Source organism: Dromiciops gliroides, chromosome 4 (genome assembly GCF_019393635.1).
Source record: "Dromiciops gliroides isolate mDroGli1 chromosome 4, mDroGli1.pri, whole genome shotgun sequence".
In the NCBI taxonomy this organism is placed as follows: Eukaryota; Metazoa; Chordata; class Mammalia; order Microbiotheria; family Microbiotheriidae; genus Dromiciops; species Dromiciops gliroides.
This window is the reverse complement of record NC_057864.1, coordinates 487,484,455-487,499,734: the sequence shown is the minus strand read 5'-3', so window position 1 is coordinate 487,499,734 and position 15,280 is coordinate 487,484,455. Positions and strand designations below refer to the sequence as shown.

Sequence of the window (15,280 nt, the reverse complement as noted above, 5' to 3'; positions counted from 1 at the left end):
TTTCGTTCATTTCTGAGCATGGGCTCGGGAAGAGATGGGCGCAGCTGGGAGAGGGTGCCGGCCTGGGGAGCCTGGGTCGCTTAATGAAGTAGAACACAAAGAAGCTTTCTGGCCATGCCCGCTGGGTGGGCTGCCTGGCGCCCTTGCCGCAGGCCCACGGAGGCTCCTCTCTGGGCAAGCGCACGGACTGGATTCCCAGTTGGCTACTAGGCACAGAACCCGCTTGGCTCCCAGACAACTGTGTGAAAAGCCTTTGGCAATGCTAGGTAGCGAGCGGTCAGGGCTGAGGGAAGCTATAAATGTTGCTTCAGCCGCACTCAAAGGGAGAAAAAGACCCTTGGCCGGTCCCATTGGTTTTGTTTTTTCCTCCAGCTTTTCAAGTGGAGCTGACTGGGAGATGAGCCTGAACACGTCTTTCTGTGGTGAGGAAGTGGAGAAGTGGAGCAGGAGACGAGTCAGACCTGGACTGAAGCTCCAGTTCTCCTCTTCATTGGCTCTGGGACCTTGGGCTCATCCTGTGACCTTGGGATCTTGGCTCATACTATGACCTTTTGCCAGTCCTTGAACTTCCCTGGGCCTCAGTTTCCTCATGTTCGAAATGGGGGGCGGGGCAGCTAGGTGGCACAGTGGATGAAGCCCCAGACCTGGATTCAGGAGGACCTGAGTTCAAATCCAGCCTCAGACACTTGACATTTACTAGCTGTGTGACCCTGGGCAAGTCACTTAACCTTCATTGCACCACAAAATAAATATATAGATAGATAGACAGACAGACAGACAAATAAATAAATGAATGAATGAATAAATGCAATAGCTGTATTTCAGTGGAATCTGTTTCCGTTGCCATTCTGTACATTTTGTTTTGTTTTGTTTTCCCTTATTTTATTTTCTGCACTTACCAACATGATTCCAAGACAGCCTGTCTAAGGGGCCAGGAACCCAGGAAGGGGAAGGACCCTGGCATTGGAGGAATGCCCGTGAGCTGGGGGATGGACAAGCCACCTTCCCTTCAACTGTGCACTGGGGGTCTGCAGACTGCCACATTTCTGCTCTGAAGCATCGGTTCCTTGGGTATCCCATGTGTGGGATGATGCTCCACAAGCTTCCCAGAGTCTAACCCTGTCAGCTCCCTGTGGCTCAGAACTCTTGAAAGCCTTTCCTTTACAGAAGCTAGGCCCCAGTCCAGCCAGCCTGGGTGGTTCAGCGCTCTTCACTTGACCCGCCCTAGCCCCTCCGGCCTTCTCTCTGTTCAGATACAACCCTACTCCCAGGCCTGCCTAGCATTCCAATGCTAGGGCCTGGGGAAAGCCCAGGCCACAGCTTGCAAAGCAAATTCAAAAAAGGCCGAGGCAGAGAGGCCACCGAGGGTTAATGGGTGGGGAGAAGCCTTGGAGTCAGGAAGGCCTGGGTTCCAATCCTGCACCTGACATATACTGACTTTGTGATCCTGGTCAGGTCACTCAACCTCTCAATGCCCCCAGACAACTATCCCAGAAGACCCGCAGAGCAGGTACAGGTGTGGAGTAGGATCTGGCCCAGTTTTCTGTGTACTTGTCTTGCTAGACAGTAAGTTCTCTGAGGGCAAGGACCTCATCAGTTTTCTATTTTTAATCTCCATCTCTGGTACCAATGAGGTACCCAGGTGGCAGAGTTGATAGAGAGCTGGCCTTGGGATCAGTGAGGCCCGGATGAGAATTCTGCCTCAGGCAGTCACTGTATGACTCTGGGTCAGATGCTTAAGTGCTCTTGTTTCCTTTTCCTCATCGGTCATGTGGGGATAATCAATGTTTATCCTAGCAGCATCATGGATGCTTGGGCTTCCTTGGCCCATCCATCCCTTAGAGGTTGCTTAGTCCGGCCTCATCTCTCACAGCTTATTGACATAGCCCAGTGTTGTCAAAAGAGAGTGCCAGGGTTGGGTGAGTGCCCTCTCTGAGGCTGAGTACCCGTGTGACTCTGAGTAAGTCATCTCCCCTCTGGGAACCTCAGTTTTCTGAACTGTGGTATGGGGACATGAATATCCTTGCATCTCTCGTTGGGAGGCTTGGATGACATCGGGTGGGCAGAGCACCTCGAAGGTGGCCGGGGCCACAGAAATGTCCCTCGTCACCATCATGGGGATTACTTCTTGTTCTCTGTTCTCATGGGAGGGGGCAGGGCTTTGGAGCCTCAGCAGTGAGTGATTGAAAATCCCTCCTTTCAGAAGCTGTGATTGAGGGTAAGAGCAGGGAGCCCCTTCCCCGACCCAGCTCTGCTCTCTGCTCTTACAGTCACAGGGCTGGGGTCAGGAGGGACCTCTAAGGCTGACTAGTCCAACCCCACCTTTAGAGAAATGCAGCAACATGCGCGTTGTCCTCCAGGGAGTAAGCAGCAGAAGCAGGGTCTGAACTCAGGTCCTCTGCCTCCGGTCAGAGCTCTTTAAAAGATTTTAAAACATTTTTATTTAAAGGTTTGAGTTCCAGATTCTAACCCTCCCTTCCTCCCTCTCCTTCCCCCTCCCTGAGAGAACAAACATATAGATTATACAGGTGCAATGATGTCAAACAAGGTCAGAGCTCTTTCTGCCATTCCCGAGAGTATTAACAAGAGTGGAGATGTGTGTGTGTGTGTGTGTGTGTGTGTGTGTGTGTGTTTAAAATGCAGACCTGTGATTTTACCTATGTGGAAACCTCCCTCGACTGAAGTACATCCTTCTGGAGCACTGAGGTTTGGTGACTCGTCTAGAGTCACACCACTGTATGAGTTCAGAAGCAGGGCTTAGAGCCAGATATTCCTGCCTCTGAGGCCAGCCCCCTCTCCATGTATCACATTGCCTCTCATTGAAACCCATTTTACAGATGAGAAAACTGAGACCCAGAGAGTGACCCAGGTGACATTTGAACCCAAGTCTCTCCTACATCCAAGCCTTCTGCTCTTTCTATTCTGCTACCCTTCCCCTCTTAGACATCTCAGTGAGAAACTTCCCTTTTCTATTTCTCCATTTCAGTTTACCAATTGGTTGTGATCACTGCCTGCCCGGAATCGGACTTTGGCCAGCTCCTGGATGAACTCTGCCTCACCAAGTTCAAACTGGAAATGGAAGAGATTGAGAAGAAGTTCTGGTGTGACTGGGGGCAGACGTTCAAGTAGGTCACTCTTTCTTGCTCAGTTCTTTGGTTTAGATTTTCAGATTGTGTTTTCTCCTGCCTAGACCTGTCCTCTGTGGGGCACAACCCCAGACAGCAACAGCCTACATCTGTTCTGGGCATTTCAGCAAAGCATTTCACAAAGTCTCTGATGCTGCCCCTCCAGACAGGAGGAAGAGATGTAGGCCTTCGAGTTTTTATAGGATTTATAGTCAGATAGATGTGGAGGTGGCTCAACCAACAAATATGTCTTAAAAGAAGAGATAGGAGACACCCCCACTCCTTTGTTTAGGTGAGAGACCTACAAGCATTATGTTGTTGTTCAGTCTTACCCAATTTGGGCTTAGCAATGATCCTAGAGTGGTTTGCCATTTCCTTCTCATTTGACAAATGAGAAAACTGAGGCAAACAAGGTCAAGTGACTTGCCTAGGGTCACATAGCTAGTCAGTGTCTAAGGTGAGATTTGAACTCAGGTCCTGCCAACTTCAGGGCCACTGCTCTTTATACTTCTCTACCTAGCCGTCCGTTAGATCTCAGGCTACATCAGGCCAAGCATCCAAGCAGAAGGGGGCGAGAGTCCAAACCATAGCATTGTGGACACACTCTGTCTAGAACACTGGATTCCAGAGCCACATTTTAGGAAGGGCACAGGCAAGCCAGCGGGCATCCAGAGGAGGGTGTGGAGAATGTCGAGGGAAACTTTGTATGGTTTAGGGGGGAAGGAGGGCTAAGCAACAGCTCCTTCAGTATATCCATGGTAAAGAAAGATTGTACCTGATGTTCTTGGCCCTTAGAGGTAGATCCAGGAGTGGTGGGTGGAAGCAAATGTACTTTGGATGTAAGGAGAAACTTCGTATCAGTCAGACCTGTCTAGAAGCAGGATGGAAGACAGAGGTCTGGCTGGCCCTGGTCAGTGACCTTGTAGAGGGGGCCGAGCTAGACTGCCTCCATGCCCCTTCCAACTCTGGGATTCTGCTCAGGGTCCCCAGGCCCCTTGTGAGGGGGTTGGCACAAGAATTCTTGGATCTCCACTTTCACAGATAAAGAAGCAGTCTCAGAAAAGGTAGCAGAAGTGCCCAGGATCACATGGGTACTGAGTGTCAGAGCTGGGCTCGGAATCCAGTTCTCCTAATTCTTTCCACACCCCTGCTGCTGACCTTCAGGACTTGCCTCTGTCCATATCCAGAGATGTTTGCTGGGCCAAAGGCAGTGTAGCCTAGTGGATAGAGCAATGAGCCTGGTTCAAATCCAAATTCTGACACTTGCTGTGTGACCCGAGGTAACATTTATTTTCACAAATATTATCTCATTATCTCCAACATTATATATAATGTCAAATTTGGTTGCTCTGTGAGCTGATTTTGCTGACCTCTTTTCCTCTTCTTTATTCTTTGTTATAAGGTATGGCTCTTTAAGAGAGGGAAGGCAGGGCAGCTAGGTGTTTCAGTGGATAAAGCACTGGCCTTGGATTCAGGAGGACCTGAGTTCAAATCTGGCCTCAGACACTTGACACTTACTAGCTGTGTGATCCTGGGCAAGTCACTTAACCCTCATGGCCCTGGGGGGGAAAAGAGAGGGAAGAGGGAAGGAACATATTGAGAAATGTAAGTGATGTTAAAACCAAAGACATCAATAAGAATTAAAGCAAACCAAAAAAAAAAAAAAAAAGACTTGTCCTCCTTGGTCCTAGAGTACAGAACCAGGAGCATAATGGGCCAGTAAAAAAGCCACTGGATGTCTGAGGATTTCTCAGCAATGAGAGCTGCACAGCAGTAGGGGTGAAAAAAGGAGAGCATGGGAAGGAGAGAGTTAGAGAAAGGCACACACACACACAAGAAATGATGAGTGGAAAGATTTCAGAAAAACCTGGAAATAGTTGCATGAACTGATGCAGAGTGAAGTGAGCAGAACCAGGAGATCATTGTACACAATAAACATCAACATTGTGTGATAAACAACTGTGACTGGCTTAGCTATTCTCAGCAATTCAATGATCTGAGACAATCCCAAAGGACTCACAATGATAAATGCTATCTACCCAACCAAGAAACAACTGATGGAGTCTTAATGAAGACCAAAAAATATTATTTTTCATTTTCTTTATTTTAACTTTTTTGGTTTACATTTTCTTTCACACATGACTAACATGGAAATAAGTTTTACATGATTGCACATGCAAAACCCATATCAGATTGCTTACTGTCTCAGGGAGGGAGGAGATGACAGGAGAGAATTTGGAATGCAAATTTTTTCAGTGAATGCTAAAAATTATTTTTATGTGTTAATTGGGGAAAATATTTTTTTTTAAAAAGAAGACTATTATAATAGTTCAGGTAAGAAGTGATAGGGGCCTGAACAAAGGTGGCAGCTGTGTGAGTGTAGAGAAAAGAACAGAGCTGAGAGATATCAAAGTAGAGTCAATAAGATTTAGCAACAGATTGAATATGTGGGGTGAAGGAAGGGAGGAGGTGAAGGTAACACCAAGGTTGGGAACCCTCCAGTGACTGGAAGGATGGTGTGCCCTTGACAGTAACAGGGAAGTTTGGAGGATGGTTGGATTGTGGGGAAGGGGGAGATGATGTAATAATATCTGAGATCTATATCACAGTCACATCATCCCTGCTCATGGTGTAACCCACTCTGATGCGCCCGAAAGGAAAAGGGAGGGAGTCTCTTACTCACCTATTACTGCTTCTGTCTCAGAACCCCCCTCCAGGGGAGGTAATGTAAGAGGTCCTTGGCACAGGAATGGAGTGTTCCCAATGGCCAGCGGTGCCTGGGCAGCAGCTGCTACTGTGAGAGCCCAGGTGCCATTTAGTTCATAACTGCCCCAAGTGGACCGTGCCAAGCTCAGACACTGGCAGATTAGGAGCCTGCACGGCAGAGGGAGGGGTCAGAGTGGGAGGAACTTGTTAGAGACTAAGGGTAGGTGCCGTTGTGTTAGAGGCAAACCCGCCATTGGCTATCACGTTGAGACCAACAATCTTCCTGTTCTCTGGAGACAGGTCATGGCCCCCAATTTGGAGACCTTTGCTCTAGGCACTAGGGAGCCATTGGAGGTTTTAGAGTAGGACTGTAACTAGCATGAAATTCTGTGGTTGTCAGGAAGGCAGTCTCCTGCATGTACCAGGGTACCCACAGCCATCATTTTCCATTTTAAGTTTTGGTTCCTGAAACATGGGCACTTAATACTACTGCAGTGATAATCGGTCATCTTCCTTGATCTATTAGCTCAGAGTAATCTGTCATTCTTGGTTTTTTAAAAAAATTCACTGCCTCTGTAAGTCTACAAGGACCCACACTGATTTTTGCTCATGGTGTTGGGTACTTAGTCTGTCTCTTAAAGAGCCAATTAGTATTTTCTTAAGAAATTCATAAAAAATACTAACTCATGTTTCTAAAGCTATGGCCCCAGGGAATCAGAAGGAGAAGTGTTATTACCCTTACTTTGCATCAGCACCCTAGCTGTCTCCATCTTGGTTTCTCATTAAGTAACTCTTCAGGTCATGCCCTCAGTTGGGATTGTTCCTTGGGAACATCAGTACTTGGCTTGTGTTTGGTCCATCCCAGGATTTCCCCGGAGAACATCAGTCTTTGGCTGCTATCTGGGCCCTACAGAGTCACAGTTACAAGGGAATCAAGCCATCCTTCTTTCTTCTGGTCGATCCCACCTCCCCTCAGCACCCGCACAGCCCACATGACTCTCAGTGCCAACACAGGGACAGGGGTAGGCTGTAGAGCCCTGTCATCGCTCGCTGCCACATTCGTCTTTCTTGTCCTTTGTGTTTCCCTCTGCCGAAGGCTTCTCCTTTCTGCCTCTCTCCCAGGAAGGAGGACCTCTCATGAGTTTCCCTCCCCTGAGGACTTTGCTTTTCTGGTATTGATTTTATGGGGACCATGGGGCTGCCTTGTTCTTAGAGGGGGAGGAGAGGAAGTCTGTCAGATTGGAGAGGATTCCCAAGGCCTCTCTCTAGGGCACAGATTTTGTGTTTGTGTGGAGCCCCGCCCTCTCCTCCTGGGGCCTGTGTGGGCACACCTGCCCCATCATAGACAAGGAAACAAGCTTAGACAGGTCAAGGGATTTTCCCAAGTTCACATAACTAAGAGGTTCTCCTTCTCCCCACCACCCAAGAGTGGATTATTTATATGGTACTTCACAGCGAGCAGGAACTCGTTGGCAAGAGTCTGGACTAGTGACTTTCCTGACACCTGGGCTTTGTGAAAGTAGGTACACAAAGGATGAAGAGGAAAAAAACAGAAAGGGGAAAGACAGGTTGCACAACTGATTTGCTGTCGGATAAGCTAGTGGACAGTTATTGGATGACGTCTGTTGTTTCAAACTCTTTGTGACACCATTTGAGGTTTTCTTGGCAAAGATACTGGAGTTATTTGGCCATTTCCTTCTCCAGATCATTTTACAGAGGAGGAAACTGAGGCAAATAGGGTTAAGTGCCTTACCCAGAGTCACACAACTAGATTTAACAACATACATTAAGGTAAGGAAAGAGCTGTCTAGGTTTGTCTGCATTTCTCCAGAGTGAGCCAACCAGATAGATAGGCTTTGCATTTCTCTGTTTATAGGAAGCTTATGGCCTACATAATAGCATAACTCTACCTTTTAAGGATGATTGTGAGTGAAAGAATGTATTGCTGCTTCACCAGTTTGAAAGAGAAGAGGATTTGCCAAGGAGAATGGTAAGGACCAGAAAGAGAGCAGTTAGTAGAGAAGAGATTTTGTGCAGTGCCAATGTTCCTAAGTGGACCAGTGACATCCAGAGTTATGAGTTACCCTGAGCCCATGGGTCTTTCTCATTGTTCTATAAGTGTGTGCCCACTCTTTCCCAAAGATTCTGAGGGCATTATGAAGAGATCGTGCCCCTGCTTTATATGAGTACTGTAAATTATTATTTCTACATTTTCTTAATATTGAGTACCCTTGGTATTAGAATTATTATTGCTTTTACTTTATTGTTATAGCTAAGATCTAACGATATCATCATTGTGAGTGGTTAGTTTTCTATAAATAGGAATCATACCAGTGGGGGCTTTAGAGTAGTGATTAGGGGGAGTGTATCCCTGGGAGTTTGAGTGTAGTCACATGGTAATGGTCCTAGTTCATGATTTCAAACTTGCTAGTGTCAGGGCAGATTGAGGTAAGCGAGCCAGACCAGAGAATGAGTAGGGGAGCCCATGCTGGAGGCGCACCAAGCAGATGCTGTATGTGTTTCTCTTCTCATTCAAACCCAAACTCCTTGATGGGGGACATTCTTTTCGCTTTTGTCCAAAGCATTTAGCAGAAATCTTGGCACATAGAATATGCTTAATAAATGCTCACTGATTGATACGGGTGTAATATAGAAGTAGAACTTGAAGATCACAGGAGGATATTTACATACTTGTTTATCCCAAATAAGAAGCTTCTAGAACCTCACTTTATATTCATTCCCTCCCCCTCCCTCCTCTCCTCCTTCTTCCCCCTCCCCCTCCTCTCCCTCTCCATCTCTTCCCCCCAAGCAGGAAGGGGTCAGAAAAACTTAGTTGATTCATTTAAGACCCTCAGTTGAGTGGCTCAGTGGATAGAGTAGTCAGCCTAGAGTCAGAAGGACCTAAGTTCATGTGCATACCCTTTTATCCAACAATACCATCACTAGGTTTATAGCCCAAAGACATCCCCCCAAAATGAAAAAGACTTATTTGTACAAAAATATTTCTAGCAGCTCTTTTTGTGGTGGCTAAGAATTGGAAATCAAAGGGATGCCCATCCACTGGGGAATGGCTCAAGAAGCTGTGGTATATGATGGTGATGAAATATTATTGTGCTACAAGAACTGACAAGCAGGATGATTTCAGAAAGGCCTGGAAAGACTTGTATGAACTGATGTATATAGTAAAGTGAGCAGAACCAAGAAAACATTGTACACAGTGGCAGCAATATTATTTGATGAAGAACTGTGAATGACTTGACTATTCTCAACAATACAATGATCCAAGACAATCCCAAAAGACTATTGATGAAACATACTATTCACCTCCAAAGAAAGAACTGATATCGATGGAACAGACTGAAGCATGTGATTTTTTTCTTTTAATCAAGTTTCCTTGTACAAAATGACAAATATGGTAATGTTTTGAATAATCATAAAAAATTAAAATAGAAAGATTTTTTAAAAGGACCTAAGTTCAATTCTAGCCTCAGAACTTACTAGCTGTGTGACCCTGGGCAAGTCACTTAACCCTGTCTCAGTTTCCTCATCTGTAAAATTATATGGGAGGCAACTAGGTGGTGCAGTAGATAAAACACTGGCCCTGGATTCAGGAGGATCTGAGTTTAAATCTGGCCTCAGACACTTGATACTTACTAGCTGTATGACCCTGAGCAAGTCACTTAACCCTCATTGCCCCACCCAAAAAAAAAATGTGGAGAAGGAAATGCAAACCACTCCAGTATATTTGCCAAAAAAGGCCCAAATAGGGTCACGATGAGTCAGACATGACCAAACAACAAAATCAGTTTGGTGTTGAAGCAAAGACCCTGAATCTGCCTCGAGTCTTGGCTCTGCCACAGAAGTAGCTGGGTGACCCCAGGCACATCACTTCTCTCTCTTTGGTCTTTTAGTTTCCTGGCATGTCAAGTGAAGGCATGAAAGTCAGTAATCTCAGCATCCCTTGTGGCTCAGAATCGTTAATCCTCACCCAGTGCAGCCTTCGATGATTGCCAGAATTCAATTTAGGGAATGGAGCTGGGTTTGGAATTAAGAGAACCTGGGTTCAAATCCTGACTCTGCCATGTGCTGCCTTGGGCAAGTTCCGCTCTTCTCAGTTATTTTCTGTTCATCCTGTACATGGCTGGTTTGTATCTATATTTGTTTTTTGTTGTCTCCCCCAGTAGATTGTGAGCTTCCTGAGGGCAGGGACTGTCTTTTGCCTTTTTAAAAATATATATCCCTAGTGCTTAGTGCAGTGCTGGACACTCAGAAGGCACTTAAGAAATGTTAGTTGAGGGGACAGCTAGGTGGCGCAGTGGAAAAAGCACCAGCCCTGGAGTCAGGAGGACCTGAGTTCAAATGCGGCTTCAGACACTTGACACTTACTAGCTGTGTGACCTTGGGCAAGTCACTTAACCCCAATTGCCTCACCAAAAAAAATAGGAGGGAGGGGGGGGCATCTTTTCAGGAAGCTGTGGGAGCATGCCGGTCAGGGCATGGTTTGCTTAGAAATCACACTTGTAGCCCCCTCAATGGCTGCTCACGATGCGTCCAGCTGCCTTTCCAAAAATTCAGGAAATAGATTTGTTAAGTGTTTCCTGTGGCCCAGGCCCAGGCAAGGAGCCGGGGGCAGACAGGAACACGCGAAGGAAATGAAGACTGTCCTCAAAAAGCTTGCTCTCCTGCTCGCCATCAAAGCAGGCTCTGCCTTGGGAGCCCTTGCTGGGTCACACACCTTCCTTTGGACACTGGTTGCACCTTCTTTATGGCACTTGGCTGTCCCTGAGCTTTAGTTTACCCCTCTACAAAATGACGGATGATCTGAAGTCTGTTGGTGCCATGTACAGAGCCCAGGACTTGGAATCAGGAAGACCTCTTGGTAAGGTAGGTAGACCCAGGAGGTCAGGGTAGCCCAGGTTACGATAGTCCTGGGAGGTAGGGGAGAAAACTGAGGCAGGCAGAGGTTAAATGACTTACTCAGGGTCACCCAGGTAGTAGGCGTCTGAGGACAGATTTGAACTCTGGTCTTCCTGGTTCTAGGCCCAGTGCTCTATGCACCCCCTAGTGGCTCAGGTCAGAATTAGTTGTGACTTGCTTTTTTTTTTTTTTTAGTGAGGCAATTGGGGTTAAGTGACTTGCCTAAGGTCACACAGCTAGTAAGTGTTAAGTGGCTGAGGCCAGATTTGAACTCAGGTCCTCTTGACTCCAGGGCCGGTGCTCTATCCACTGCGCCACCTAGCTGCCCCATGACTTGCTTTAACTCACACTGTTTAGTTGTTTTTCAGTCATGTCCAATTCTCCGTGACCCCATCTGGGGTTTTCTTGGCAAAGATACTGGAGTGGTTGGCTATTCCTTCTCCATCCCATTTGACAGATGAGCAAACTGAGGCAAACAGGGTGAAGTGACTTGGCCAGGGTCACACAGCTAGGAAATGTCTGGGCAGGATTTAACTCAGGAAAATGACTCTTCCTCACTTCCAGCCCAGGACTCTCTCTATTCTGCTCATCCTAGAGACCATAGAAGTCAGAGCCACCAGGGACCTCTAAGAGCATCTACCCTAGCTCCCTTATTTTTACAGAGGAGGAAACTGAGGCTCAGGGAGATGAAGTAACTTGCCCATGGTGACACAGCAAGACTTGAACTCAGAGCTTCAGACTCCTCTCTCTACTGCACCATGCTGCCTCCTGAGGGCCGGAGCAGGGAAGTGACTTCCCCAGAGTCACACATTTCTTCTTGGTGCAGCTCTGGAGCAGGAGAGACAGAGGATCTGGGCCAGGGCCCAATATGGACATTTTCTGTGGCTTTGGACAAGCTAAGTGACCTCTTCGTGCCTCTGTTTCTTAGTAACATGAAGAAAATTCCTGATATGTGCACCGATCCCTGGGTTTGACATCAGTAGACCTGGGTTCAAATCTTGCCTCTTCTGCCTGTGACCTTGGGCCTGTTACTAAACCTCTCTTGGTTTCAGCAGCTTCCTTCTCAAAATGATGAGACAGAATATCCTCGGAGGCAGGTGTTGTTACTTATCTCCATTTTACAGATGAGAAAGCAAAGGTTGAGAGGCTAAGTGACCTACCCAGGGTCACACAACTGGTCCGAGAGGGACTATCAGAACTCAGGGTTATTAGGAGGCTCCACTGAGGCAATGGATGTGAGGTTCTTTGCCAGGCTTAAAGATGTTGGTGGTTGTTTTCATTTGTTTGGGTATTTCATCGACTGCCTGCAGGCTTCCACAGTGGGGCAGCTGCTCCCCCAGCTCTTTCCAGGGTCTTTGGACAGAGGGACCCAGATTTAGGGACACAAAGCATGGTTCCAAAAGGAAGCCATCGCCTTGTCCTAAAGCCTGAGAATAATGAAGTTCGGGGGCATTGGGAAGTAAATGAAATGAAAGGAGTCAGGAGGCCGTTAGTCCTACGTCCTTTATCTAAGAGGCTTGGGTTGAAATTCCAAACCTGGGGGCAGCCAGGTGGCACTGCAGTGGATAGAGCACCGGCCCTGGAGTCAGGAGGACCTGAGTTCAAATCCAGCCTCAGACACTTAACACTTACTAGCTGTGTGACCCTGGGCAAGTCACTTAACCCTCATTGCCCTGAAAAAAAAAAAAAGAAAGAAAAACAAAAACTCCCAATCTGCTGCCAACTCCCAAGTGACCCAGAGTTAAACGGTCCCTTCATCTCACTCGGCCTCAGTTTCCCAGAAGGATCAGGGAAGGTCAAGCCTAGAGAAGAGGGGGCTCAGGAGGGATAGCTCAGAGGGGGCTGGCATGGGGGAAAGGGACCAGGCCTGATCTGCTGGCCCCCGAGAGCAGGACCAAGAGCTGGAACTGGAAAGAGGCCACGTCAGGTTTAGCGTCAGGATCCTGACAGTGAGGGTTGTCCCAGAGCGGGATGAGCCCTCCCTCACTGGGGGTCTATAAGCAAAGCTGGCTGACCACCCGTCAGCTCTGTGGTAGAGGGCGGCTGGCCAGTGAGGTCCCTTCCATCGCCGGCATTCTGTGATTTCACTCCTGGGAACAAACGTAGCGCAGCTTATCCCTCCTCTTCCCCCGTCCTTGTTGGAGGTGAGGTTTAGAAAGGGACCTTCAGGCCTCATTTCCAACTGGGCAGCGAGTGACAGAGAAACTGGAGCCGACAAAGAAAGCCAGCAAGGATTTCCTCCTCAGAGGGACACGATGGTGAGAGAGGATTTCCTGCCCCTCAGCTGTTGGCAGTCTCTCGTTCAAGGACAGGCCCTGGTGGGCCTGAGAAGAGCCTCCAAGGGCCGCCATGTTTAGAACCCATCTGAGATGGTTACAACAAAGAGGAGCAGTGTGGTGTAGTGGAAAGAACACTGAATTTGGACTCAGAGGACCCAGACTCCAATCCCAGCTCTGCTAGTCACTACCTTTGTGACCCCAGGCACGGCACTTTCTGGGCCTCCATTTACTCATCTGTAAAAGGAGCCAGTTGGACAAGGCAGCCTCTTAGCCTTACTTACATGATCCTGAGGTGGGAGGTGGAAAGCTCCCTTCCCTTCCCTTCCCTTCCCATCAACAGAAGGACTAGGGGGCCTCTGAGGTCCTTGGAGGAGCCTGTGAGTCTCTCATGGAGTTGGGACAGTGTATGTGTACACACATGTGTGCATGCACACACACTCATACATACTCATACACACACCACTCAAGCCTGTGAAGCAAATGTATCAGGGTAACTCAATATTTAGCAATAGCCAACACAAAGGATACGATAAGGATTAGAGTTGAGCGTGGCTTATTAGAGAAGACTTCTGGGAGGAGGTGAAATTTGTTCCAAGATCTTTTTAATTTAAAAATGCCTTATGTTACAAGTGTAACACCCCCTCTTCCCTGAAATCAATCTGTTCTTGATAACCAAGAAACTCAGTCAAAAACAATGGATAGGAGATTGTGGCTTGACCTCATATGTGCCATTCCATCCCCATAGTCCCCCACTTCTCTGCTGAGAGAAGAGATGTTGTTTTATTATCTGCCCCCTGGGACCAGGACTAGTTATCACCATTATAGGATAATCACAGGGCTGAGAGTCAGAAGAGCATCAGAAGCCATGTCGTCCAACCAGACACAAAGGAACCCCACCATCATATACCTAACATGGGACCGTCCAGCCTGTGTCTCCAGACCTCCAATGAAGAGAGCCCCTATGCCCAAGCGAGTCCATTCTCCTTTGGCCTCTCATAGCTGAGATGCTTGTCCTGACCCCAACCTGATCAGTCTCTTACAGCTTCCTCCTTTCTGCTCCCCTGGGGCCAAACAGCAGAAGCCTCAGGCCTCCCTCCACCATGTTAGATTGGGAGCTCCTTGAGCACAGCCATTGTGCCCCCCCCCCAAGTCTCCTCTAAGCCCTTGGCCATTCTCTTTGCCCTGCTCTGGACTCTCTTCAGCTTGAGCTGTGGCGCCCAGAACTGAATGAAGCACACAAGATGAGGTCTGACAAGGGCAAAGTATCCTGGCACTATCTCCTCCCTATTGGCAAAGCTAAGCCCCTCTCATTGCCCCCCACAAAATCCATCAGGTGGGTTCCTTGGTTGCTACATCACTCTATTGAACTATATGGAGCTTGTGAGCTACTAGAACCCCAAGATCCGTTTCAAAACAACTGCAGCTTCTCCATGCCTTATCCCCACCCCCACCCTATGTGCTTCCACATCAACAAGGACCTCTCAACAGCCTTTCATTCAAACCAGCCTCATCATTCCCCTCTTTGGGGGGGGGGGCAGACAATGAGGGTTAAGTGACTTGCCTAGGGTCACACTTACTGTGTGAAGTGTCTGAGGCCAGATTTGAACTCAGGTCCTCCTGAATCCAGGGCAGGTGTTTTATTCACTGTGCCCCCTAGCTGCCCCCCAGGGCTCATACTTTAACTGGACTTCTTTCATACATGCTACCTAGTGCCTTCCCTCTACTGGCTTTTTCCTATTTATTTTACAAATAAATTGTTTGTACAGTTAGTTGCATGTTGTCCCCCTGGCCCCAGGAGATTGTGAGCTCCTTGAGAACAAGGGCAGTCTGTTTTTTACCTTTCTTTGTATTCTCAGCTTTTAGCACAATGCTTGGCACCTGGTTGGTTGGTGGGTTGGTGGGTTGGTGTGTTTCATTCTCAAAGAGAACCAACATAGCATTGCTCCATGGAGGTCAAGGTACAGTGTATCCAGCTGTGACCCATCAGACCAATATAAGTCACAGGCTGGGCACAAACAGTCCACATGAACATTTGGAGTGGAGATGTATCTATGATGGCAATGAGTAGGTATTTAGTAAATGTTTATCAACTATTGATAGTCTCATCTAATAGAATAGAGACTTCTGGAGGGCAAGGACTCTTTAATGTTTGTTTTTGTATCCCCAGTGCCTAGAATAATGCCAAGCACTGTGCCTGGTATATACTAGACAGTTACTATTATTATCTATTATTATATAGAATAAACACTTATT

The 15,280-nt window shown here is 47.5% G+C and overlaps 1 protein-coding gene across 1 annotated transcript in view; it reads left to right on the top strand.

Moving 5' to 3' along the window:
• The window catches only part of RAMP1 (receptor activity modifying protein 1), an 86,121-nt gene that overhangs the window by 28,413 nt on the left and 42,428 nt on the right, over nucleotides 1-15,280 (top strand). The window contains exon 2 of the mRNA XM_044003995.1: nucleotides 2,987-3,125. Within this exon, the coding sequence (XP_043859930.1) occupies nucleotides 2,987-3,125 (139 nt within the window). The remainder of the gene's footprint in view (nucleotides 1-2,986; nucleotides 3,126-15,280) is intronic.